Genomic DNA, 26,939 nt, shown 5'->3' with positions numbered 1-26,939 from the left:
GCTGGTGGACGGACGGACCGACCGAACGACCGACCGACAGACCGACCGACAGACCAACATTAGCAAAGCAATATACCCCCTCTTCTTCGAAGGGGGGCATAATAATAGTAGTAGTAGTAGTAGTAGTAGTAGTAGTAGTAGTAGTAGTAGTAGTAGTAGTAGTAGTAGTAGTTGTAGTAGTAGAAGTAGTAGTAGTAGTAGTAGTAGTAGTAGTAGTAGTAGTAGTAGTAGTAGAAGTAGTAGTAGTAGTAGTAGTAGTAGTAGTAGTAGTAGTAGTAGTAGTAGTAGTAGTAGTAGTAGATTAGTAGTAGCAGTAGTAGTAGTAGTAGTAGTAGTAGTAGTAGTAGTAGTAGTAGTAGTAGTAGAAGTAGTAGTAGTAGTAGTAGCAGCAGCAGCAGCTGCAACAGCACTAGTAGTAGTAGTAGTAGTAGTAGTATGCATTACAAAAATGCAGTTAGGCAAATGCTGTAACAATAAATTTAAACTTATTGCATTTGTTTCCCCTGTATATAGGTAGATATATTAGTGTATTACCTCCCCTGTCCTGCTTATATTTGTATTAATCAACAAAATTAAACATAAACACAATATTTAATATACAAAATAAACAAAATATGGGCTGTCCGTTGTAGTGGCAGCCATTGTGTGATACGTTTTTGTCACTGTGACCTTGACCTTTGACCTAGTGACCTGAAAATCAATAGGGGTCATCTGTGAGTCACGATCAATGTACCTATGAAGTGTCATGATCCTAGGCAAAAGCATTCTTGAGTTATCATCCAAAAACCATTTTACTATTTCTGGTCACCGTGACCTTAACCTTTGACCTTGTGACCTCAAAATCAATAGGGGTCATCTGCGAGTCACGATCAATCTACCTGTGAAGTTTCATGATCCTAGGCATATGCGTTCTTGAGTTATCATCCGAAAACCATTTTACTATTTCGGGTCACCGTGACCTTGACCTTTGACCTAGTGACCTCAAAATCAATAGGGGTCATCTGCGAGTCATGATCAATCTACCCATGAAGTCTCATGATCCTAGGCGTATGCATTCTTGAGTTATCATCCGGAAACCATTTTACTATTTCTGGTCACTGTGACCTTGACCTTTGACCTAGTGACCTCAAAATCAATAGGGGTCATCTGCGAGTCATGATCAATGTACCTATGAAGTTTCATGATCCTAGGCCCAAGCGTTCTTGAGTTATCGTCTGACAACCACCTGGTGGACAGACCGACCGACCGACAGACCGACAGACTGACATGAGCAAAGCAATATACCCCCTCTTCTTTGAAGGTGGGCATAAAAAAAGGGATCATCAAGAAAATGTGCTTAAGCAGGAATAAATATGTTTCCCGCTGCTTTGTAACTTATTAATTTGCAATGTCAGGGTTTTTTTTGGGTTGTGGGGGAAGGGGCCTTTAGCCCTTATGTGGGGGAAATTTTACGCGGGATTTTCCACTTTGGGGGAAAATTGTGCTTGTGGGAATTTTCGCGGCGTTCCCCTTTTTGGGGGATTTGTTTACTTATTCTCTCATTATTACGATACAGTCATGTGTACATGTTTGCACTATATTCATAGTTTTTTTCATAATTTATTACCTTTTGCAAGATTAAATTGAAATAGAATTGAGATATTATAATCATGAGACACATCTTTTTATTAAAAAACAAGGGACAAAATTGTCACAAAACCAGGTTTTCATTGTGAAAAAAAATCTGATAAAGGGAGACAACTCAAACTGAACTTTTGAAATGAACAAACAAAATTAACCCCCTTTGTAAGTTTGTTTTAAAATAAATCTATTTTTAGTCGTGGCGACCTTGACATTGGAGATATTGAGGTGATTCTTTCGTGCGACACACCGTCCAATGATGGTGAACAAATGTGCCAAATGATTTTAAAATCTCATAATGAATGACATAGTTATAGCCCAGACAAGCTCATTTATGGCTATTTTTTTCCTTTGAACTCAAAGTGTGACCTTGACCTTGGAGATATTGACGTAATTTTTTCGCGCGACACACCGTCTTATGATGGTTAACAAATGTGCCAAATGATTTTAAAATCTCACAATGAACGACAAAGTTATGGCCCGGACAAGCTTGTTCCGCCTGCCCACCAGCCCGCCAGCCAGCCCGCCCGCATTCGCCAATCTAATAACCAGTTTTTTCCTTCGTAAAACCTGGTTAAAAAAATAATAATATTTTTTTTTTTTTTTTTTTTTTTTTTTAGGGGGAATTTTTGGTTCTGAAAGGGGAAAAAACCAGCCTAGTTTGGTGGGGGAAGACGCCGATATTCGGCGTCTGTTATATAAGGTAAAAAAACCCTGAATGTATGCTACTTTTTATCTTAGAAACTTGTCTTACATTATAATTGAAAATGCCAAATGTTGCCTTTAAGAATGTGTGTTGTGACTCACTCACATCATGCAATATGCGTTTTGCAGAACATTCTAGAAATCAACAATATTGATCCATATAAGTATCCCTGAAACAATTATTGCAATAAATTCTAATCACTTATATTATATTTTTAAAGTATGTTTTTTTAATAAAATGTATTCGCACTGGCCAATAGAACTGGATTTAAATGTTCATCTTTTTTAGTCAACTACAATTTATGGAACATTATAGTGAAACAATTAAGGGTTTTACTTTAATGTGTGCTCCTTGATATCAAGAACAATACATTATCACATACCATTTAAAGTAGTCCATCACCTTAATCATAGGTTCCGTATTACTTCCACTACAGGCCAATTTGCAAAATACACTGTTAAGACAGTCTAATGTTCACTGGGGAAATCCACATGAATCGAAATCAATAAACCTACTATATTGCCTGCACCCGACTGTATCAAACATTAAACCATTCGTGAAAGAGAGCTATTTTATTATCTCATTTTAAAATATGTGTTTTTAAAACAGTTTATATAATTGTCTGTTTTGTTTAAATATAATCCAGCTGGGCCTATCAAACTTTTGCATAAATTATAATAAAATAGAGTTTTTATAGAGACAGATAATGAAATATGCAAGTATGTTTGCATCATCATGTAAAAGTACTTGCATATTTCATTATCTGTCTCAATAAAAAGCATTGAATTAACATCTTCTTGTTTTTTTCTCATCCTTAAATTATTGTTTAAGCAATGAATTATAGTATTATGGTCAAAGAAAAAACTCTATGGAGTGAGTGCTTACAATCATTTAGGGAAATACAAACATACGTTTCCCCTCCCCAAACACGCATGATTTATTAAGGTATGATAGCTATAATGAACTTAAGTCAATATATTGACCCTCATTTTGAAAATAACCATCATTCTGAATGTTTTCCAAATATGTACATATAGCTCAATAAAAGGAATTGTTCATAGCTTGTTTATTTGTTGCTGTTTTTTAAATATGTCAAATCATGTACTAACTAGCAATACTATGATAATAAAAACAAGCAAATTCATTGAATTAATATCCCCAGCCAAAAATAAATTGTGAAACAACCCGAAGGACAGCATGATAAGGCCAATTCTATATTCCTCCGTCCTTTGCAGGGGATAATCAACAATTGTTTATTCAAAACATGGGAAGTCTGTTAACCTTCTCCTTCTCGCACTTTCCTTAGGTAAGGTGGTTTACCAGTTGTAAAGGCACTTACGTATGACAGTATTATGACAACTAACCAACTCACATAAAACGCATGGGTTGAAAGGTCATAGAAATAACTTTATCAACAACCCCCAAACAAGATAGATTGACCGGCCTGTAATTGAACCGGCAATTTTGAATTTGTAGTTAGAGCTGGGGAGACCCCGTTTGTAAAACTTGACATATGCAATCATGATATATAAACAAGACTATTGCCAAGCAATATAAGTCCCCTACCGTTGAAACTCCACCATTTTCAGATATATATATATATATATATATATATATATATATATATATATATATATATATATATATATATATATATATATATATATATATATATATATATTTGTTGCCATAGCAACCAGAATTCTTGACATAGGAACAAAATGAAATGACGTGCATAATGTCCACATTTCCATCAACCATGTTTCAAGTTTTATGAAAAAATACGAAGAGCTTTTAAAGTTATGGCAGGCTCCAGAAAAGTGTGACAGACAGACTTACTGACAGACTGAAACACAGAGCACAAACCATAAGTCCCCTCTGCTTTCACCGGTAGGGGACAATAACATTTAATGCAAGCATTGCCAGACACTCTGCGTCAGATATTCAGTACAGTCTTCATGTTGTATGAAATATTTTGTGGATTGTCTATAATATACTGAGACACTTGTAGAATGTGCCCTTTGGATTGTGCCAAATATAGACAGTATCAGTATCATTAAGCCAAGTATAGACAGTATCAGTATCATTAAGCCAAGTATAGACAGTATTGATATCATCAAATAGTGTGGCTCCATGACATTCTAACCTTAAAACATGAAGTTCAGTGTCCCAGACTGGTTTTAGGTAGAACAATAACAAACAATTGGCAATTCATGGCTTTCAAATTCAAAGATTCACAACTACACTAAAATCATATTTAAATATATAAGTAGAGTCCTCTTTGCAAGTCCTTTCCTTTAAGATCATGTTACACAATTTAACCCACAAAATAACAGACATAAAAGAAAATTATGAAAGTTGGGTAAAATCAGAAACATATAATTTTTTGCATTAAAAAAAAACGCCCTTAAACGCCTACTCTTGATCTTTTACCATGTTAAACATATGTGACCTTGACCTTTGGAGTGACAATCATTCAAACATGTAATTTGTAGGCACATGTTGTTTAAATTTGAAAAACAAGAAAAACACCGTGTGACGTCTAGATGTGATCTTCATCTTTTTCTAAGATTTATGCATATAGGCATCAGTCTTCACTCGAACCCTCTGGCCCTAAGAATGGGGCTAGTGCTTTTGATTTGGGTCTTGTCAAAATTAGTGGACATTATTAGGATCAAGCTAGTATTTTTCACAATTTCTTTCAGCAAATTATGATGACGTAATTGAATAAATTACAATGATCAATGTATATAAAATTTAGGAATAACAATTATAATCTATCTTGAGAATGTGGTAGCATACCCAAATAGATATCTAACATTTGCATACCCACAAAGCAAACTGACACTTGATTACAGGCAGAACAACATAATCAGTAATGTTTACAGAATTTTCAATGTTCTTGAGTACAGGACTAATGTCTTGTGGCTAGTTTATTAAGGGCTTGAGGATTGTGTTTCACTAAGCAACTAGCCTAATTTGATTATGAAGTGCCCTGAAAAACTTACATGAACACAGTTTATCCTAAGAACATTCAGAAACAAGAACCGTCGGAGACGGGTGATGCTCCCCAAAGGTTTTTTTTGTCACAATATTGCACTATATATTCAAATAAAAGGAAACGTCTAGTAGTGGGGAGACAAGAATTGCACTATATGTACAGTTAATGGAAAATTTCAAAGGGCCATAACTCTGAAAAATCATCCGACCAGAACACGCTGATAATATGCACATCTCCTCTTGGTAGTGAAGCTTCCCATAAAGTTTCATTGAATTCCGGTCATTAGTTGCTGAGAAATAGCCCGGACAAAAATTGTGCACGGACGGACACACACACAGACAGACAAAGCAGCGACTATATGCTCCCCCAAAGAAATTTTGGGAGAGCATAAAAATCAAATGTAATTCAGAAGTAAAAAACATCTGATACAGAAGACGCTGTATGATTCCTATAAAGCTATCTATTAGTTTTGACCTCTAAGAGTGACCTCAACCTTTCAAGTTAAAGAAACAATTTTTGCATGCAAAACCTAACCAAAATAATAGTGAACATTTGTCACAAGTTATTGTAAACGTTTCTGTGTAATGAAGAAGTAACAGACAAGACAAGATTGGATGGACAGAATTGAAAACACCAACTTGCAATTTAGAAAACTCAGTACAGTAGGCAAATAGCGTTATCAACATAACTTTTCTGCGCTGGTGGGAATAAGCCTATTTAAAGTTGACCCTTTCCCCAATAAGAAGCAAAGTAAAATTGGCTTTTGCAACCAGCATAAAACCAGAACAGCCTGCCAGTAACTTGCAGTCTGTTCAGGTTTTATGCTGTTTGCTGCTCATGAGTAACTTAAAGGCTTGGAATTGAAGCCTTTAAAACTTGAACTTATTAAGAAAGGTATTCAATTAAATGTAACTTTATAAAGGACTACAAATGCATCAAAATACATATATCTAATTGGTAATGGGTTAAGAGTACATTAAACACTGTGATATCTTTGATAAAGTTCACAGGTTACTGAGGCACAGGAGACCTTATAAGGTCAGGCTGATAACAAGATAAACACCCGACCGTGGACTTTGACACATATCAAAAAGGTCGTATTTTACCTTGACATCAGAGCTATCCAAAGTTTACACTCATGACTGTTGTATGATTGTAAGACTCATTACATCATTTTACCCTACAATATGAGTCTTTTCAAACCAGATAAGAAAATAGCAAAACAACGTTGGGTGTCTAGATACAGAGATAGAACATTTGAACAGTTGAAGAGACATGTAAGGCAAATCAAGGCAGAAATATTTCCTACATCCATTTTATAAATAATTGAGATCCCAAAAGGCTTTGAATTATTTATTAGTTGTATTATCTATAAAGCAACTGGAATACCATTGATATGATATTGCCTCAGAAGCTCAATTCCAAAGAGTTTAAACACAGGATATTAAATGCCACATAAATCATTATCAGTAGAGCACACAAGGTAGCGTGCAAAATATCACAGAAACAATTTTATATATTCCAAACAATATTTGAGCATTTATTTGAAGCATTCTCCATGGTATGAGCTGTGTTCTGGAAAACCTGGGCTTCATGCAAGGTCGTTATGTGTGCACAGGCGACCTGGGCTTCATGCATGGGTGTTATGTGTGCACAGGCTACCTGGGCTTCATGCAAGGTCGTTATGTGTGCACAGGCTACCTGGGCTTCATGCAAGGTTGTTATGTGTGCACAGGCTAATCAAAGAAAACACTTTCCACTTTTATTGAATTCTTTGTTAACAGAAATCTTTCCAAAACAAAAATCAAGTCTATGAGAAAATTGTCATCCCTAAAAAGTGGCTAGAAAATACTTGTTTTACACATACAATTCCAGAAAAGAGGACAGTGTCATTCCTGATTAGCCTGTGCAAACTGTTCAGGTTAATCTTGGAAAATACTTTTGGTTTTGCATTTAGCATGATTATCCCAGAACTCCTTTTTATTCACAAAAGTCTGCAAACATTATCTGTCAAATATGTGCGCACTGATGATGAGAAATACATTAATTTGAAACCTTTTGCTCAGAGTTAGGACTTGTTTGTTTACCTGTTCAACAACACTTATTTTGTTTTAGGTGTTTAATAAATAAATCAATTTTAGGGAAGAATGCTCCATATAGACTGGTTACTTACTCTGAAGTCCGTGCAGATGGCACCGGAGATTCTACCAGACTGTATCCACTTTCACTGAAACCAAAAGAAATTATTTTTCTTTGAACTCAGCAAGAAAACAGACACCCCAGACGCAAACACCAAGATTTTCAGTGCACTTCTTGCAATAAATATTTATCACATGAATTTTTTACAACCCATGCAAGTTTACACAAAGATATGTATACATTTTAGGTAGATTCTTAAAGTTGTTTAAATTTCATTATACCTGCAGTGGAGAATATCAATGTTTTAACTTTAAGGCATTTGTAATAACAAACAAAATGGAGATTTCTACTACAAACTCACATTTCTATTATGAAATCTTAACTTAGAACAAAACAAATACCTATCCAAATGAAAGGGAGACAATCTGCCAGTCATTTCTTCATCACTGAAACTGAAGCTGTTGTGGGAGTGAGAGTTGCGTCCCTTAGAGGAAATGGAACTCTCACTGTGGTCTGGTTCCTCTATGTCCGGCACCTGGTTTCCCTCGAAACTCTTCAACTTCGTCTGAAATGAGAAGTATGAACTTAAAGCTTCCATGATTTAATTACAAATTTATTTGTGTACGCACGGTTTTTCAATGTGATATTCTAGAAAACAAGAGATGTGTCTGTCAGAAACACAATGCCTCCTACTGTGCCGCTTTGAACTAAATTATATTTTTTTTATAATATCCCTTTAAAAAATATTACTTTCCTTGTGAAAATGATCTGTACCTGCCAAATGATAAATAAAAATTATCTCCATTTAAAGCTTGTTACTTCCCTTGGATTATTTTTTTTGACCTTTGACTTTGAATGATGAACTTGACCTTTCACCACTCAAAATGTGCAGCTCCATGAGATACACATGCATGCCAAATATCAAGTTGCTATTTTCAATATTGCAAAAGTTATGGCCAATGTTAAAGGTTTCAGACGGACACACAGTTGGGCTGACGAACAGTTCAACTACTATATGCCACCCTAACGGGGGCATAAAAATTGTTAGGATCTTTGTTTAGTCTGAAATGGTTTAATAAGAACTTAAGCCTTATAATAATTAATAAGAACTTAAGCCCTATTATAACAAAGTAATTGTTGAACTATAGTTTTTTAATTATGATATTCTAGAAATACATTCTTATCAGTTTTGTGTCAGGATCCTACACTTTTTGTTAATGTTATTTAGAATAAAATATTTTGAAAATTCTGTAGCACAAACTTTACATATTATGTATGCTTTTATTCAATTCATTTTTATTCAATCACTAGTTTTCTGGTTTTATTCAATCAAGCTTAGCTTGCTTAATTTATTAACATTATATAACATGCTAAAATTTTACTTCAGCCAACACAATCATGGATAAGTTTGTTATCTGTCCTTTCCATTCCTAATAAGTTATATTAACTGTGACAAGTGAAAGATTATTGTAATATTAATAAATATTTATAACAAGATTTATAATGCAGAATGTACAATCAATATTTGTTTAGAAATAGAATCCTGATCACAAAAACTTAATAAAAATCTTACTTCCATGATACACTGAAATATTGGTAAAAACTACAAAAAATCCAACAAAACAAACAAACAAACACCAACTTCAGCACTGATCTGTTTAAAAAACATCATAAAGCACACCAAACAGGATATTGGGGTCTTATGGCACATACACCATTATTCTTGATTGTGAATGCCCTCTTAAATCTTTATTTCATTGAGAAATAATTCAATTCAGCTGTTTAAAAAATACATTAATTTAAAGTTAACAATACAAGACATTTTACAAGCACTATAACAGTCAGTTGTGTAAACAATATACACTGTAAATGTGGACGTGGAACTTAATTTAAATGCAAAAACAAGCAAAAAATTATTTAAAGAAATGTTGTAACAACAGAAGAACAATTAAAAAAAAAAACACAACTTTTAGAGATTTTTCTTTACAGACCTAATGATAGATGAAAATAAGATTCATATCTGAATACATGTACCACACCATACATTAAATGAATAACAGAAAACAAAGGAACAGGATGATCAGATTGGATTATAATAGAGAAAGAAAATAGTTAACTCAGCCCCAGCAAATAATGTAATATGAAAAACTATTAAATGAGATAAGAAGCTCAATAAAAAAACAAATATTTACCAGAGTTATGATAAACAAAATATCAAAGAAAATAAACAATGATTAAAAGAATTATTAAGAACTTTAAAACTGTCAAAAAAAATATTTCAGAAATGTGTATACATGCTGGCGGAAAATATGTGCAACAAACACTTCATTTTTTCTTCTCAAACACTAAATTAATATGATATACACAATTTTCAGTATAAATCATTTTCATTTACATGTATACAAGTCATTGAATCATAACTTTTCACTCCTTAATCACCCCGATGGCACAGTATGCAGAACTCAGCAAATAAAAAAAATTATAAACTGCAAAAATAAAAGAATTCCACCTCTTTTTTATCATGGGTCAACCAACTGGTTGTCAAAATGCCAAGTATGTTCCCTAATGGAAAATATATACAGTCAAAAAACAAACAGGTTTATGATAAAAAGGAAAAGTGGCATTCGAAACCAATGTTAACACTAAATGTTTTCATATTCATTAACAAAAAAGGTTAGTTTAGTTTAAACCTATTTATTTTAGCTTGTTTGCATTTAGAGTACTTACTACTTATTTGAAACACTCTCGAGTCTGTTTCCTAGGTAAAACCAGTACATGGTGTCTTTGGGGGGGTCTAAAGAACGCTCCCACAGTGGGGATCAAACCTGCAACCTCCCCCTCACTAGGGGGACACCATAGCCATATCACACCACGGCAAACAAAAAAGGTTGTTTTGATATATAATTGAATATAAAATTTCATTGTTAAACTGAATGTTAAATTTCGTTGTTAAACTATAAACATTATTTACTCGATATTCACATCGTGTTTCATTTTAATTCAGAGCTCAAATGCTTCATTCTGTGTTGCCCAATCCACAGAAAAGAAAAAGACTAAGATATGATATGATAAGATATGATAGAACAACTAAGATATGGGGACACTGAGAACGACCTGTCATGCTCCTCTGGATCTTTCCGCTGAAATTCCCCAAAACCCCTAATGAAAAATGAACCTGTGCAAGCGGCGACTACAAAGAGGCTGATGGGAGGATGAAGTGCAAGGACTCTAAAGCGGCACAGCAGAAGGAAAGAGGTGGTAATGGGCAGAGCTCCAGAAAAACTGTCAAGACCAACCCTTTCAGTGCGGCAACCGAATTTTGAAGGCCTTTGCAAACAGTTTGGATCCAGATGAGACGCCACAGAACGTGGCGTCTCATCAGGATCCAAACTGTTTGCTATTCTGATAATATTCTTTGAAAAAATCGAAGAAAATGCTAATTTTAGAAATTCAGCAGACAACATTTTAGCAGACGACACATTTCCCAGCATGCGAAGAGCTAACCCTTTACTGCTTAGATAAACATTTTGATCATGGTAGTACTCTTTTTGAAAATCAAATTAAATGTAATACTTTCTGTAGATACATTCAAGTTTTAAGGCTTTCATTTGCAATACAGAGATACTTATGAGCAGCAACCAGTATAAAACCTGAACAGACTGTGAGTAACTCGCAGGCTGTTCTGGTTTTATACTGGTTGCATATTGCTAGTTTAACTTTGCTTCTGAGAGGGAAACTGTTATATTCTAGCAAGCCCTTCAGAAAATTTTCTTACGGTTTCTACAGGTTGAACTATCAAGCATATAACAAGAGCTGTCAGAGGACAGCCCGCTCGACTATTCGAGTGCTTGACAGTATAACGTAAGCCATCATGGGGAAATTGTTCATATTCAATAATATAGTAAACGATCTTTAAAAAATAAAAAAGGAACAAAAAATTAAAAAAAATGGAGGGGGGGTAGGGAGGGGGTAGGGGGGTGAGAGGGGTTATAATGTGGGGTGTGGTAATTTATTAGATGATGTTTAAAAAAAAAAATAGGGGGGTAGGGGGATGAGAGGGGGGTATAATGTGGGGTGTGGAAATTTATTAGATGATGTTTAAAAAAAAATTGAGGGGGGGAGGTTGGGGGGGAGGGATTCTGGGAAGGGGCGTTGGGTATTGTTAGGGTGGAATCCATTGTGGTATTCAGGTAAGTGTTGTTTTGTCAAAGTAATAATAAAATGCGATCATTAGTAAAGAAGTTATGGCTATTTAAGCAAAATGTTCAATTATCTAAGTATAAAAGCAGCATTAATTCTGTCAAAATGCTTGATACAGTTGTCTGCTCTTGTTTATTGGTTGGGGTTATGATGGTTAACAAGCATGCAAAATATGAAAGCAATATGTCAAGGGACATTGAAAATAGTTGGGGTAGTACGCAAACTTTACCATTTGCTGCATATTGTAAGTGGAAAAGGGGCCATAATTATGACAAAATGCAGACGCTAACGCATACGCTCACGCCGACGCCGGGATGAGTAGGATAGCTCCACTATATATATTTCATATATAATAGTCGAGCTAAAAACAACATTTAATTTTCAACACGTACTTTACCAGGGTTTATCAATTGTTTACTCCAGAAAAAGATATCCAAAAAGTCCCTGATTGCAAAATCCTACAATTCCATCAGATGATTTACACCTGTCTTATCTGTTAAAGATTTAAGTCTATAAAGGACCCCTTACATTCAGTTATAATCTGTTATTGTGAGCCAGATACTTCATTATCTTTACATGCAGAATTTGGAAATGAAATTATCACCACAATCATTGCCATAAAATCTCCAATTCAGGAAAGGCAGTTAAAAATTACTGGCATATTTAAGTAAGAGCACAAGATACTCAGGTAAGCTGCTCATGTTCTCAAAGATTGCCTAGGAAAAAAGTGACAAAACATAAAAAAAAGGTAAAAAACGCAAAAACAAACAAGAAATAACTAAAACAATCTTTAAAAAAATTAAAAGACCCAGAGTGTCTGGAGCTCAAGGCAATGGGTAGCATGGGCGACATTACCTTCCTGGGTAGAGGTGTGGGTTTCGGGCTCGATACCTCGGGCTCGGTGATACTCAATTTGGGTGGGGGAGGACGGTCAGGGACTTTATTGTTCTTTTTCCTCTCCTATGGCATATATTAACAGTGAGTTTGGATTGAATTCTTTGTGAGAAAATACTTACACTTCTCATATTAGATATGTACAGGAATAAAGTGTAAGGCTATGGGCTCTAAAAATATAATATGGAGTCTCTCTCTGAAATTTAACATTTAAATTTTTCCAATCAAAACTAAAATCATACCAACACCATTTTAGCTAAGATTGTATATACAAAGCTAAGCTAGTTGTGAATATGGTTTATGCCAGAGGTTGCGAAAACAATCCCAGGCAATTTTTTTATTTCAAAGGCAATAGTTCTACCCAAGGAACTGAATTCAAAAGCCTGGGTTTCAAAATAATCAAACTTAACTAAATAACATTTAAACATTAATAAGGTCTACATTAAAATGGTATACATTTTAAAACTTAATTAGGCAGAGCTGAAATAAAATAAATTAGAAATAATGAATATCAAAATGAATGACTCCATAAAAAGCTGCCATTTATCAAATGTACAGACCATTTTTAACCAGTTAAATGACCATTTAGAATAAATAGGGCCTCCCACACAGTCATGAAAACCCATTGAAGCCAGAGTTTTAGAAAGTTACCCACACAAGTAAATTTCACGCAATCTACAGAACTATAAATAATTAGTAACATGTCCAGATTTTTTCCTTTAAAAATTGATAAAAATTATTCTTTACCGTATTTTTAATTATTGAAGGAGTAATTTGCTACATAACTGCAAGTTATCAAATAGCAAGGTATTGATATTTTTCACTGTGCTTATAACTGGATTATTAAATATTTAAAAGTATTCAACCAGATAGCTGAGTGTCATACAATCGCACACTGAATTTCATAGGGTTATTATGTTACTAGTACATAGTTTAATTTTCCATTGTAATTTTGACCCAACAATTTTCCATTGTAATTTTGACCTAAAATACGAAGTGAACATACCAAAAAGGGCAAATGTGTGTACTATTTAATACCTGGAATTCTAAGAAGGTAGACATTTGACTAATTGTTAACAGCTCATGGTACAATTTCACATTCACCCACATCTTACAGTCAACAAAAGATAAGGTAACACTTAATAGTATACAATACAAAATAAGGGACTATAATAGTACATACATCAGAAATATCTATAGCTATTAAGAAACAAAACTGCTGCTTTAAAGTAAACATAAATGTTATATAAAGAAACAAAATATTCAACATACTATGCAAACCAGTCTTTTTCCCACTATTTCCTGAGAAATTGCTTGGAGCACGCTGTTATCCTTACAATATCGCCAACGCAAACAGGTGTCAGCAAAACATGTCAATCATTCTAAATTGTTCAACCAGAAAATCTAGTTTGTTCTTGTTCTCTTACATTGATGACAACAAGGATGCATACATTCTGTCTGGTTTTTGCAATTGTTTATGAAAATTGTTCAACGTGGTTACGAAAGTTATGCACTCTTGACATTTAAGAAAAGAAATTGATTTCCCTGCTTATCCACTCATCAGGTGGAAAAAAGCTATGATTATACAGCTTTTGAGATCTGCAGATCTTTTTATGCTTCAAAAACTAAGCACCAAGAATAAAATTCCTATTTGCACAATACTTCAATTAATTACCAAATATGAAACATGTCCTTCAGAGTACAGATAACTAAATAAGAAATAATGTTTACCAATTTTATTATCATGCGAAAAAGCCTCTCCAAACAATTCTTAACGCATTTTTTACTGGTTATACTATGCACAATCTGCTAAACTCTCAACATTTCAGAAAATCACCATCAATTAATAGATCATGACTGAAAACAAAATATTTAACAAGTCAATTCATTACCTATGAGTAAGATTTATGCAGTCCATCTTGTTACTTTTTTTATGAGCAAACATTTTGCAAACATGATAAATTATATCCTACAAATCACACGAGTCATTTGTTTAAATGTTGATAATGTAGCACTGACCTTTTGAGCAAAGTCTAAGACAAATTATTGCCTCAGAACGATCTCCTTATATCACTAGAGTACATATCTTGAAATGAATCAATACTTTTGTATCCGGCTACATAGACATTGCAATAGACCAAAGTGACTTATATGAACAGAGAATTAATCAGTTCGCTATAATTTATAAGGAAATCAGTAAAATTTATTCAGTAAATGAAATCTGTCTGGGAAACTTTGATACATTTGTATATCATGATGCCAAATTTACATGTATATTACAAAAGTTTTAATCTCATATGAACAACAGATTCATGGCAGGCTTGATTGTCAGTTTCAGTAAAGTTAGTTGTTTGAATATTTTTTAATATTGCATGTTTGTGGTGACCTGTGACCTTTTGACCTACAAATCATTCGGTGTTTCATTTCCTCATTACTTACAATCATACCAAGACGAAGGGACATCAAAGCGTTCTATAGATATCAGCTTGTAATGAACTTCATAATACAAACTCCTCTGACAATGACCTTAAACCTGTTGACCTCAAAATCAAAAAGCATCATCGTGTCTTCCCAAGCAGACATCATTCAAAATTTAAATTAACATGATGGTCAGTCAAAGCATTCTTTAGATATTGAGCCATGCTCTGTGAAAAGGGGGTTAAATGCATATGCCTGAAGTGTCATCCCAGCTTAGCTTGTGTAGTTTACACAGGCTAATCAGGGACGACACTTTCCGCCTAAACTTGATTTTTGCTAAGAAGAGACTTTCTTGAAACAAAAACTTTCATAAAAGCGGAAATAGTTGTTACTGATTAGCCTGTGTGGACTGCACAGGCTTATCTGGAACGCCCCTTTACGCACAGGCATTAAATCCCTTTTTCACAGAGCACGGACCATATGTTGAAATGAAGTTATGTACAGATTGAAAATCCGACCAGCTGACCAACTGACTGATGCCAAGCAATATACCCAAGCATGTTTGAAGGAGGACATTATAAGCCTTACAAACACTTGGGTGCTGGGATTCATCTTGTGAACAGCCTAGCCTAGCAAGGGTGACAAAATCACAAGACAACTAAGAATTTCTCACATGTGACTTAAGGTTGACACTATGACAAAAAGACTATCAATTCCCGCATGATACTAAAGGGATACACTAGCACAAAATGACAACTATCCATTCCCACATGTAACTACAGGGGATACACTGGCAAAAATCATACATGCCAGACGTCCCGATCTTGGCGGGACAGTCCTGCTTTTGGGGTGTTTGTCCCGGTGTCCCGATGTAACACTATTTGTCCCGACATTCAAACAAAACGATATACGCTCTTTATAAGTTCATAATACAATTCCCTATTCAAGCTCCGTCTGGCTTTAATTACCATCGCTAATCCCTTTATTGCCCCCTATTAACAAACCATATCTACTAGTCGAGTGATCCAGTGTTGTTTTTGACACATCAGCGATATATCGGCAAATTATTGATTTTATAGGGCATTCACACCAGGGTATTTTTATGATAAGGGTCGTTAATTGCTAGGGATAGATGCATCGTAGTTCATTAAGCAGATTGCTTTTGTATTTCATGGCCCAAATCATGTTCAAAGATACTATTAATATGCGGTATTTAGTGTATTATATGTCAAACAAATCGAGCGCTGACCGATACCAGAGACATAAATTTACTTTCGTTTTTGGCTGATTTTCAGAAAATAATGTGTACATATTGCATCAATCTGAATTTAGAGTTAATGGATGATTGGTTGAATAAAAACAGTGCTCGATGTGCGCACATCCCGTTGAACGTTGCCTTAGTCACAAATGGGTTCATCTGCATAGTGCACATGTTTGTTTACTTCCGGAAAATGGAGAACTTCTGTGTTCATGCAATTCTAAACGCATTTACCATCAATATTTGCCAGAAATTATGAGGTTTTGTAAGTAATTAGCTGATTACTGACTTCAGTAAAGGTGGCGTGATTGATCGTTTTAGGTGTCCTGCTTTTTGGTAAAATGTCCCGACATTTTTAATGGACTGTCCCGATTTGGACCCGAAAGTTTCTGGCATGTATGCAAAAATATTTAATAAACTCTGGGTCTACTTCAACAAACCTTCCACAAACAATATCAATAAAAGTCAGTAACATTCAAAAGGGCATATGATAACAAATCTGATTTGTTAACATTTTATATTTAATATTTTCAAATAAACATATTTATTTTACATATAAAGGCAGTGAAAAAATCCACTTTTTGCATGTTAACCCTCTCCATTTAGAAACAAAAATTAACACAGTCATAATTATGTTGTCTCCTTATATTGTAGGCACAAACATAAATTTAAGCTTATCATTCTATAATCTACAAAAGAAAAATAAGCCCTTGCCATTTTTTAATACTACCTTCCGTTAACAGCTTAACATACAAAAAGATTTTTGGTCTAGAAATCAAACATCATCAAAAATCTGTCCACACGATATGTTTGTGAAAGCTTTCCGTAAACTGGGTCCGTATTTACCAATTCCTTCTTAGACTTAAGAATAAAAAATAGACTAAGAGCCAGGAAAAATATGTTCAGTATTTCAATATACAGTGAACCCGCGTTTATCCAGAATTTGATAGTCCGGAAAACTCGCGATCCAGACGAAAGTCAAGGGGAACGGATTTATTATGCAGTATTTTCCCTCGTTAAGTCCGGAATCTCGCGTTCCGGATCCGGACATATATTTTAGCGACACCGATCTGTGAATTTAGCTGTAATTAGGCCACAACTTTTTTTTTTATTGGTTTACAAAAATTATTTTGAAAATAGTCCATCGGGCGGTCGAAAAAAAAAAAAATAAAAATAAAAATCATTGGCAAAAAATGCTAATACTAATAACATCAGAACAAAGACAACATATCTTTTATTAGCTTAACACACAGACAAAAAATCTAATTATACAATGAAACACATCTATATCTTCAAATGAAATGATTCCTAAAAGCACCTTTTGTAACATCAGGCAATTTTAAACACTCCATTACATGACATGCGTTCTTCTCCCATTAAAACGAAAAACTGCGCTTCATTTCCGTAATTCGATGCGCACCATTACGCAATGCAATGCCCGTTGCATAAATCTTATATAAGATAAACTACTCATACACAAATTATGTGTTTGCTCTTATTCCACTTATGAGATCGTCCATGAAAAAAAATCGAGGTAGATCGATCCCCGCGTCGTCGCAGTAATGTTTGTTAAAGTTGTTGTTGTCATGAAAACTTGTTGATTTACCACGCAAAACGCCTTATTTGAACTGACGCGAATTAATTTAATCATATTTGTCAACTTCGCTTTTGCTTTATTTTGATAATTTAATCGAAAGTTTAATGTTAGCAAGTGTTTTTTTACCGGAATTGTAAACAAGAAGTCAGTTGAAGTCTTCCGAAAATGTGCAGTCTGTGTAAATTGACAGTTTGACGTCATCGAAGGAAAGCCGCTTTCTATCTGAAGCAATAAAGCGACAAATTTCACGCCAACAAAATTAGCTTCCTTTTTCTAGCAATCAACATGCCGAACCAATCGTGTGTTTGTTTCTCAATTGCAATCCTCCAATTTAATAATAGCACCTGCATAGCTCCGCCTTCGAATCTTTTGTAGAGTACAGAGGCGGAGTTTAACGGTTAATTGAGCAAGTGTTTTACGCAAGTTGAGTTCCGATTTGCTGAAATTAATCGGCCCTAAGCATTGAAACGACAAATATATTTATCAATGATTTTCCGAGATATACCGATTTGTTCCGATTTCCAAACTTTCTGTACAGTTCCTATAAACTATGGCGGACGTCTTTACAAAATTCCTAAACACATATATCGTAAATAATGGCAGTGTTTTATTGGATTATTTATACTAATTATCAAATTGCAAGGTAATAATTTTTATCTACTATGATATCGGGTTTGTTTAATATAATTAACATGTTAAACAATATAGTTGCGTCACAGACTCGGAAATAAATTTTGATGGGGTCGACATTTTACTGACGCTGATTTTCCTATTGTCTGTAATTTTTAACCGAAATAAATTTTGAGAAGTGCCCATAAAAGGACTGGTACATAATGTGTCACATTGAAAAATATCCTGATCTCTGCAATATATGTGAACCAATCGTTGATTGTACTTACTTGATTTTATTCCCAACTGTACTCTAATCGGATCGTTTTTTTTTCTTGTTTTGCTCATTTTTCAGTGCGGTCGGGAATAAAATATATAAAAAAGATGATTTTCCGATTTTTTTTCTTTCCCTTTTTCCAAAAATTAGGGTTGGCAGTTTTGTAAACCAAGAAATATAAAAGTCGTGGTCTTATGTCTCGTTAATCCGGGTGTTTCCCAACATGGGGGCTTAATCGACGCCCGCCAAATAAACAAAAGCGCATTCACCAAGGCGTGAAATATTACAGTGTTAAGGAGTGATAGCTAATACGCGTGACTAAACATGATTAGACTCCGACTTTACTTAAACTTAAATTGGTGTCGGCATTACACAATGCATCTTAAATTACACACTTGGTTTGATGTTTGATTTTCTTGAATGTCTTTAATGAGCTGAACACGCTACCAATTAAGACGCTGATTTCAATGCGTAGGAACAGGAATGATGTCGACTGTTCTTCAAGACCGAACCAGCAAGGAGTGTCCCCAAACAAAAGTTATGGATTTTTTTACGAAATGAACTTGTTATGCGTGAAAAGTTGTGCTAGGATTATTTATACAATCCGTTAAAAACTTGTCGCTATGATTTTTAACAATGTTGGGAATGTCACATGTCACTATTTTAATCATTTCAACATTCTGAGATGGGTTATAAATAAAGATATTAAAACAGTATCGCAGTTTTCTGTTTAATTTTCATTTGCCATCAACACACTTGATTTGTAACTCTGTTACTTTACCAGCTTACAGCTCGCGTGCCACCCATGGCAACGTCTTTTCACTGCGGCAGTATCACACGAGATACATGCAGTCCTCATGGTGTGTACATGTACTACAATTTGGTTACGCGTTTTTGTATTTATATTAACATATACATATACAACATTTGATTTTTTAAACTATATAAACTAAATAAATGTCTGCGTAACAAGAAAATATCATTCTTGATGCGAAATAAGTATGTAAATGTACATAAACATAAGGTGTATGTCATAAGGTAAGTATTAAACTCTTGTCAAAACGGCAATGGTTCGATTATCCGGAAGATTCGTAAATCCGGAAATTTCTGCAGGAACGGACGTTTCTGGATAAACCCAGGTTCACTGTATACAGGCTATCACTGATTATTATTTCCTTAACATCCTGTTCTACATTATGAATGACAAAGATTGGGGAGGTTAATGCCAAGTTTGACTCAAAATTAAAGTAATTCTTGACTATTCCCATTCAAAGATTATTTTTTCCCAGACTTAAGTCTTAGATTTGTACGGTGAATACTGGCCCTGAACCCAGGACTGTACATAAAACGCCATGGCAGACAGACGACACTCAACATACCCAGTACACGCTAGGAGGGTCCTCGTCAGCTTCCTTGAACAGCGCGTTGTAGTCCACAATGAATCGGTAAATGATCTGGTTCATGGTGCCCTGGTCTTTCAGTGCCATGAATCCCTTGCCTGACCTGAAGTGAAGAATTCATGGACGTAAAGTGTCATTCCAGAGAAGCCTGTGCAGTCGGCAAAAGACCTTTTCCTCTTTAATAAATCTTCTAGGCAGCAACAATCCCGTTTAGGCTGATAGTGTTACTAATTAACGCAATGCCAGTAACACCTCATTTCCCAAAGCAAGGATTTTATTGAAAAAATAAAGCAGTACACAATATGTGTGGTGCCTTGGTCTTAAACCCTTTCAGTGCGGGAACCGAATTTTGAAGGCCTGTGCAAACAGTGTGGATCCAGATGAGACGCCACAGAACGTGGCGTCTCATCAGGATCCGAACTGTTTGCTATTCTGATAGTATTCTTTGAAAAAAATCGAAGAAAATGTTAATTTAAGAAATTCAGCAGACGACATTTTAGCAGACGAAAAATTTCCCAGCGTGCAAAGTGTTAAGACCCATGAATTCCTTGCAAGACCTGCAGTGAAGAATGCATGAGTGTAAAGTGTTGTTCCAGGTTAGCTGGTGCAGTCTGCAGGTAAACAGGCTCACTCTAATGGAATTTTCGGGTAAATGTAGATATCTTTTTGATAAAAATCCAGTTTAGGCCGAAAATGTCCTCACTGATTAGTCATACAGGCTTCACAGGCTAATATGTGTATAAAAAAGCTATAATGCAGTAAGACCCCTTTTCCGATAGCTAGACTCCTGTAAATTATAATAATTGTAAAATTTGAGCCTCATTTTCTTTGATGCTGGTAATTTGGTACTTAACTAATGTCATTTGTGTTGTGAACTTTAGTACAATAACTAAGTGCCTACAATATCTTTGACTTGTTTGTTTTAAATAAATTGCTATCAATAATTTGTAAGAGTATGGTACATACATGTACTGTTTTCTGTTTACTGTTTTAACATAGTACCAAACATAGGTGTTCTTGTTGTTCATTTCAACATGGTCTCAACTGTATTGCCTGCTTTGGGATTTTTTAAGTTAATCTTTAAAGACATATTTTGTCACAAACCATGACAAGTATCTTTAATCTTACCAATACACATTTATCCGTTTCCCCCATTTAAAGCAAAGTGAAAATGGCTTTTGCAACCAGCATAAAACCAGAAAAGCCTGCAAGTAACGCGCAGTCTGTTCAGGTTTTATGCTGTTTGCTGCTCATCAGTAACTTATGTTTGGAAATGAAGCCTAAAAAACTTGAATTTAGTAACAAATGTATTTATCTAAATGTAACTTTTTATGAAGCTACAAATGCTTAAAAATACGTATCTAAGTGGCAAAGAGTTATTTGAAAACACATGTTGTTAAAAACGTTGATATCTGCACATTTCCCTAGGTGAGGTCAAACATATTTTTGGGTCTAAGCATAAATAATGTAGTATGAGCCTCACTCTTGGAAAACAGGGCTTAATGCATGTGTATAAAGTGGCGCCCCAGAAAACAGGGCTAAATGCATGTGTATAAAGTGGCGCCCCAGAAAACAGGGCTTAATGCATGTGTATAAAGTGGCGCCCCAGAAAACAGGGCTTAATGCATGTGTATAAAGTGGCGCCCCAGAAAACAGGGCTTAATGCATGTGTATAAAGTGGCGCCCCAGAAAACAGGGCTTAATGCATGTGTATAAAGTGGCGCCCAAGAAAACAGGGCTAAATGCATGTGTATAAAGTGGCGCCCCAGAAACAGGGCTTAATGCATGTGTATAAAGTGGCGCCCCAGAAAACAGGGCTTATGCATGTGTATAAAGTGGCGCCCCAGAAAACAGGGCTTAATGCATGTGTATAAAGTGGTGCCCAAGAAAACAGCGCTAAATGCATGTGTATAAAGTGGCGCCCCAGAAAACAGGGCTTAATGCATGTGTATAAAGTGGTGCCCAAGAAAACAGGGCTTAATGCATGTGTATAAAGTGGCGCCCCAGATTAGCCTGTGGCTGCATACATCCTTACAGGCTCATTTTTGATTTTTTGGGGTGTTTAAAAAAATAAATAAACAAGAGCTGTCTCCATTAATGACATATGCCTCCAATAAACGCTTTGATATTGTTATATATTCAAAAGTTATTGAAATGCACTAAGTGACCCCGTGACCTAGTTTTTGACCCAGCACGACCCATATTCGAACTTGACCTAGCTTTGGTCTAGATACAACTTCTAACAAAGTTTGGTAAAGATCGGATGAAAACTATTTGAATTAGAGAGCGGACTCGAAAAGTGTGAAGACGGACAGTGCGAAAACTATATACCCCCTTTTCTTCGAAAGGGGGCATAAAAAAAGGCTAATCAGGGCAACACTTTCTGATTTGTTGGGGCGTTTAAAAAAAGGAAGTTTCTTCTGAAGAATAATCCAGTCTAGGAGGAAAGAGTGGCCCCTGAACAATGTACAGGATAATCTGGAACTACACTTTTCACACATGCATCAAATCTCATTTTCCCAAAATTGAGGCTTGTATAATAAAAATACATTTACTCGACCCTTACATGAACAGATTGGGTCCAAACACGATGGCCAGGGCCATGGGACTCATCTTGTTGACCTGCTCGTTGCACGCTACAATGGCCAGGAAGCGTATCACGTGCTTGAGGAGATCGTAGTGTTCATCTGGCAGCTCCTTCAGCAAGGGTTTCAGGTGAGTTACGCATGACTTGGGGTCCTTTGGGAACCCTGAAAAAAATGGGAAACCAAACTTGGAAATTTGACCATAATTATGAGTCCTTTGGGCACACTGAAAGAATGGGAGACTAAATTGGAAACTTGGCCCATATTTGTGTTAACTCGGGTACCATGAAACAATGGTAGACAAAACTGGAAACAGGGCCATGTACTTGTAAAGCTCATAAGGGAGAACTTAATAAAATTCGTTATCTTCATAAAATGACATTTAATTTTCAGATCTGATTGTCTATGAATAATTCAATGTTCAAAGAGGCACTGAATGTTACAAAATCAATTTCAGATAAATTTATGTAAACGAAATCATAAAAAACATCTTAAGAGCATGTTTGTAATTTCGTAATAATTTTCTGCAATTTATCGATCTTTAAACAGTGTAAAAAAAAACAACCTTTACATTTTTTACCGAGACACTTTTTTTGTTATCAACTCCAGTATCTTTTCTGTGTAAAATATAAGTCTGACAATACTTATGTTTTTCCCTGCCAGTATGAAAACATAACAGAAAAACATTGATCCAAGTAATATTATTTCATATAGATGCCTTTTTCATTCAAATCACGACACTGGCAGACAGACGACCTGACAAGACTGAAAAGTGACCAGACAAATTCGATTTCAGAGCCTTGATACAAAAAAATGTTGATGAAAGTTTCCCAACAATATTTTATATTCTACAGCAGTCCTGTTCATGTATGATTTACTTATTTGGGAAATAATAAAGGAGGAAAAGGCTAACCCTTTGCATGCTGGGAAATTTGTCGTCTGCTTAAATGTTGTCTGCTGAATTTGTAAAATTAACATTTTCTTCAATTTTTTTCAAAGAATACTATCAGAATAGCAAACAGTTTGGATCCAGATGAGACACCACATTCTGTGGCGTCTCATCTGGATCCAAACTGTTTGCAAAGGCCTTCAAAATCCGGTTCCAGCGCTCAAAGGGCAAAACATGCACATTGTCCATTATGTTCAAGGGCAATACTTTCTTATTGCACTGGTGATAAAAACTAGACAAAAACTGTTGGAGTCAATAACACAAACTCAGCAGACCAAACACTTAACATTCCACTTACATCTGTCAACCTTAGCATTGTATTCAATATTGCATTCTTAGACCAAAAAACATTTAACTCAATAAAATGAGCCTTGTTCTGAGGAAAACTGGGCGTAAGGCATATGCATTAACTCTTTCAGTGCGGGAACCGAATTTTGAAGGCCTTTGCAAACAGTTTGGATCCAGATGAGACGCCACAGAACGTGGCGTCTCATCAGGATCCAAACTGTTTGCTATTCTGATAGTGTTCTTTGAAAAAAATCGAAGAAAACGCTAATTTTAGAAATTCAGCAGAAGACATTTTAGCAGACGACAAATTTCCCAGCATGCAAAGGATTAAGTGCCGCCCATATTAGCTGCACAGGCTATACAGGGACGACACTTCACTCACATGAATTCAGCTCAGTTTTCCCAAAATACAAACAAATTCACTACATTCACTAAAAGTCCCACTTTCATTTAAGGCAAGGAACTGGGATGTCATTGTGTCAGGAATTTTTTAAGGGACTACAAACACATCAAACTTGGTATCGGAACTGAAAAGGGTTCAAGTCCTACTTTCATGTATGGCCAAGAACTAGGCAGTCAGAGTGTCAGGAATTTTCTAAGGGATTACAAACAAATCAAAGTGGGTATCTGAGCAGTAAAAGTTTAATCCCTACTTTCATGTATGGCAAGGAACTGGGACGTCATTGTGTCAGGAATTTTCTAAGGGACAACAAACACATCAAAGTGGTTATCTGAACAGTAAAAGGTTGAAGTCCTACTTTCATGTATGGCAAGGAACTGAGCGGTCATTCTGTCAGGTATGGTGGCCTCTGGCATCTCCCTTAGGAACACCTTGAGCATGCCCGCGATGGCCATGATGTCCCCGCACTCCTCAAGGCTGGCGTCCCCGCGCAGATCAAACTGGGCCCTCAGCCTCTCCATCGTGGCATGGCTTCCACTCAGCCGGAATATGCCCTCCTCATTAATTCCTGTAATATGTATATGTTAACTAGTAATATACAGTGGGTCATCTCATCCTTTATCCTTATTCCTTGTTATTTATATTCAACCGAGTTCATTGCAGTAGTACGTTGATATAAATCCAGTCATATACAGTGGATCATCGTTATTTTGAACATTATTTATCCTTGGATCACTCTAACTTCTAAAATCCCCAATTCTTATTCCTTGTTATTTATATACGCCCTCCTTGTCCATTCCTGTACTATGTATGTGAGCTATGCACTGGGAAAACTGCACTTAGCCCTTTGCATGCTGGGAAATTTGTTGTCTGCTAAAATGTCATCTGCTGAATTTCTAAAATTAGCATTTTCTTTGATTTTTTTCAAAGAATACTATCAGAATAGCAAACAGTTTGGATCCTGATGAGACGCCACATTCTGTGGCGTCTCATCTGGATCCAAACTGTTTGCAAAAGCCTTCAAAGTTTGGTTCCAGCACTGAAAGAGTTAGTGCATGTATGGAAAGTGACATCCCAGATTAGGCCGTGCAGTCCTCACAGGGTAATAAATGACGTTAGGAATGAAGAAATTGCCTTTAACAAAGATAACAATACAAGCAGAAAGTGTTCTACCTGATTAGCCTGTGCAAACTGTGCAGGCTAACCTGGGACGACACTTTATGCACATGCATTAAATCCAGCTCATATTAATCCAGTAATATACAGTGGATGAATGTTATTTTCAATATCCTTAATTTGAATTGCTTTTTATTTACAACTATCTTTTCTGTGCTTTTTCTTCCCTATGATAGTGACCACCCACAAAATGGCTTACATCGCACTTAGAACATTTTATCCTTCCCGTCATTCAATTTTGCAGTGTCTATCCTATACAATATAAATCGTCTTACTTTCATCCCTGCGATCACAGTCACTATTCCCTTAATTATTGCATTTCATATCTGCTGAAAAAATCAATAGATGTATTACTGGAAAAATTACATGATGCCCTACAAAAAGTAAATCAGCTGCAATTCATCAGTTCTTAACTACGGCTTATTTTGAATAAATTCTGCAACTCTATAAGACGCTTGGTAACGAATGAAAAGAAAGAAAAAATTGTTTAGGAGTTGTCAAAATACAGCATTCTTGACTGTTCTTCCACTTTATGATGTATAACGTACATTTTCTGCAATTTTCTGTCAGCAACCATACATAATGCTGACCACAAAAACAAATTAAAAGCTTAAATGAATATAGGTAGTAGCAAGAGAGATATAGTTTGTGTAAGCAAACTTTAACCGAGTATTCTTAGTACAAACCAGGCATAATTCTGCTTAAATTAAGGTCAATGGGCTAGGCATTGGTCAGTGATTTCACGTTATACTCCCTAAGATATATGTTGCTAGTGGACATGGTAACCGCCTAGCGACCGGGAGGTCACAGGTTTAATCCCCATTGTGGGTGCGTTCATTATATCTCCCCCATAGACACAAAGTCCCAGTTCCTGGTTCTAGTCCCAGGATACTGACTTGAGAGCTTTTCAAATAAGCCTTAGGCTTTCTATGTAATGGAGCTAAAATAAATAGGTTTAAAGTAACTGAATAACTGTAGTAGAAACTGTGACATGAAGATGTTGCACATATACCTTAACCAGAGCATAACGCCAACACTGATAAATTGGCAAGTAATTTAAAGCTCAAGGTATTTAAACAATAATTCACTAAAAAAATTACCAATGCCCAAAATTCATATCTTCAGTAAATGTGCAAAATTTTATGTAAAATGTTGTCATATACAGCAATTCCTATGAGGTTCTTCTTACCATGGTGTTGGATATGGGAGCAGATCTTCTTCACGATGAACGGCACGCGGTATCCCTTGGGTGCTCGACTAACGAGGTCAGAAAGCGGGACTCCAAACGTTCGGGCACCTTGCGGTACCGGACGTTTTAGGCCTACATTTACAATCTTCTTGTTTCTATCCATGGATGCATCCGATCTCAGTGGCTGTGTCTACAATACACAAAACTACACTGCCATGAATGCAATTAAACAC

At 35.6% G+C, this 26,939-nt stretch overlaps 1 protein-coding gene across 4 annotated transcripts in view; it reads right to left on the bottom strand.

The window, feature by feature from the left end:
- The window catches only part of LOC127867200 (protein FAM13B-like), a 96,630-nt gene that overhangs the window by 50,503 nt on the left and 19,188 nt on the right, over window positions 1–26,939 (bottom strand). For 3 of the 4 annotated variants that reach the window (XM_052408241.1, XM_052408243.1, XM_052408242.1), the window contains exons 3-9: window positions 26,707–26,896; window positions 24,700–24,909; window positions 22,686–22,869; window positions 20,099–20,222; window positions 12,522–12,626; window positions 7,868–8,031; window positions 7,501–7,554 (exon numbers count right to left, since the gene is read on the bottom strand). In XM_052408241.1, coding sequence (XP_052264201.1) covers window positions 7,501–7,554; window positions 7,868–8,031; window positions 12,522–12,626; window positions 20,099–20,222; window positions 22,686–22,869; window positions 24,700–24,909; window positions 26,707–26,896 — 1,031 coding nt within the window. The remainder of the gene's footprint in view (window positions 1–7,500; window positions 7,555–7,867; window positions 8,032–12,521; window positions 12,627–20,098; window positions 20,223–22,685; window positions 22,870–24,699; window positions 24,910–26,706; window positions 26,897–26,939) is intronic. The other variant, XM_052408244.1, reaches the window with a different exon arrangement.

This window comes from Dreissena polymorpha, chromosome 2 (assembly GCF_020536995.1).
Source record: "Dreissena polymorpha isolate Duluth1 chromosome 2, UMN_Dpol_1.0, whole genome shotgun sequence".
Taxonomy (NCBI): Eukaryota; Metazoa; Mollusca; class Bivalvia; order Myida; family Dreissenidae; genus Dreissena; species Dreissena polymorpha.
The sequence above is the reverse complement of the archived record's forward strand: the minus strand, read 5'-3'. Positions and strand labels throughout refer to the sequence as shown.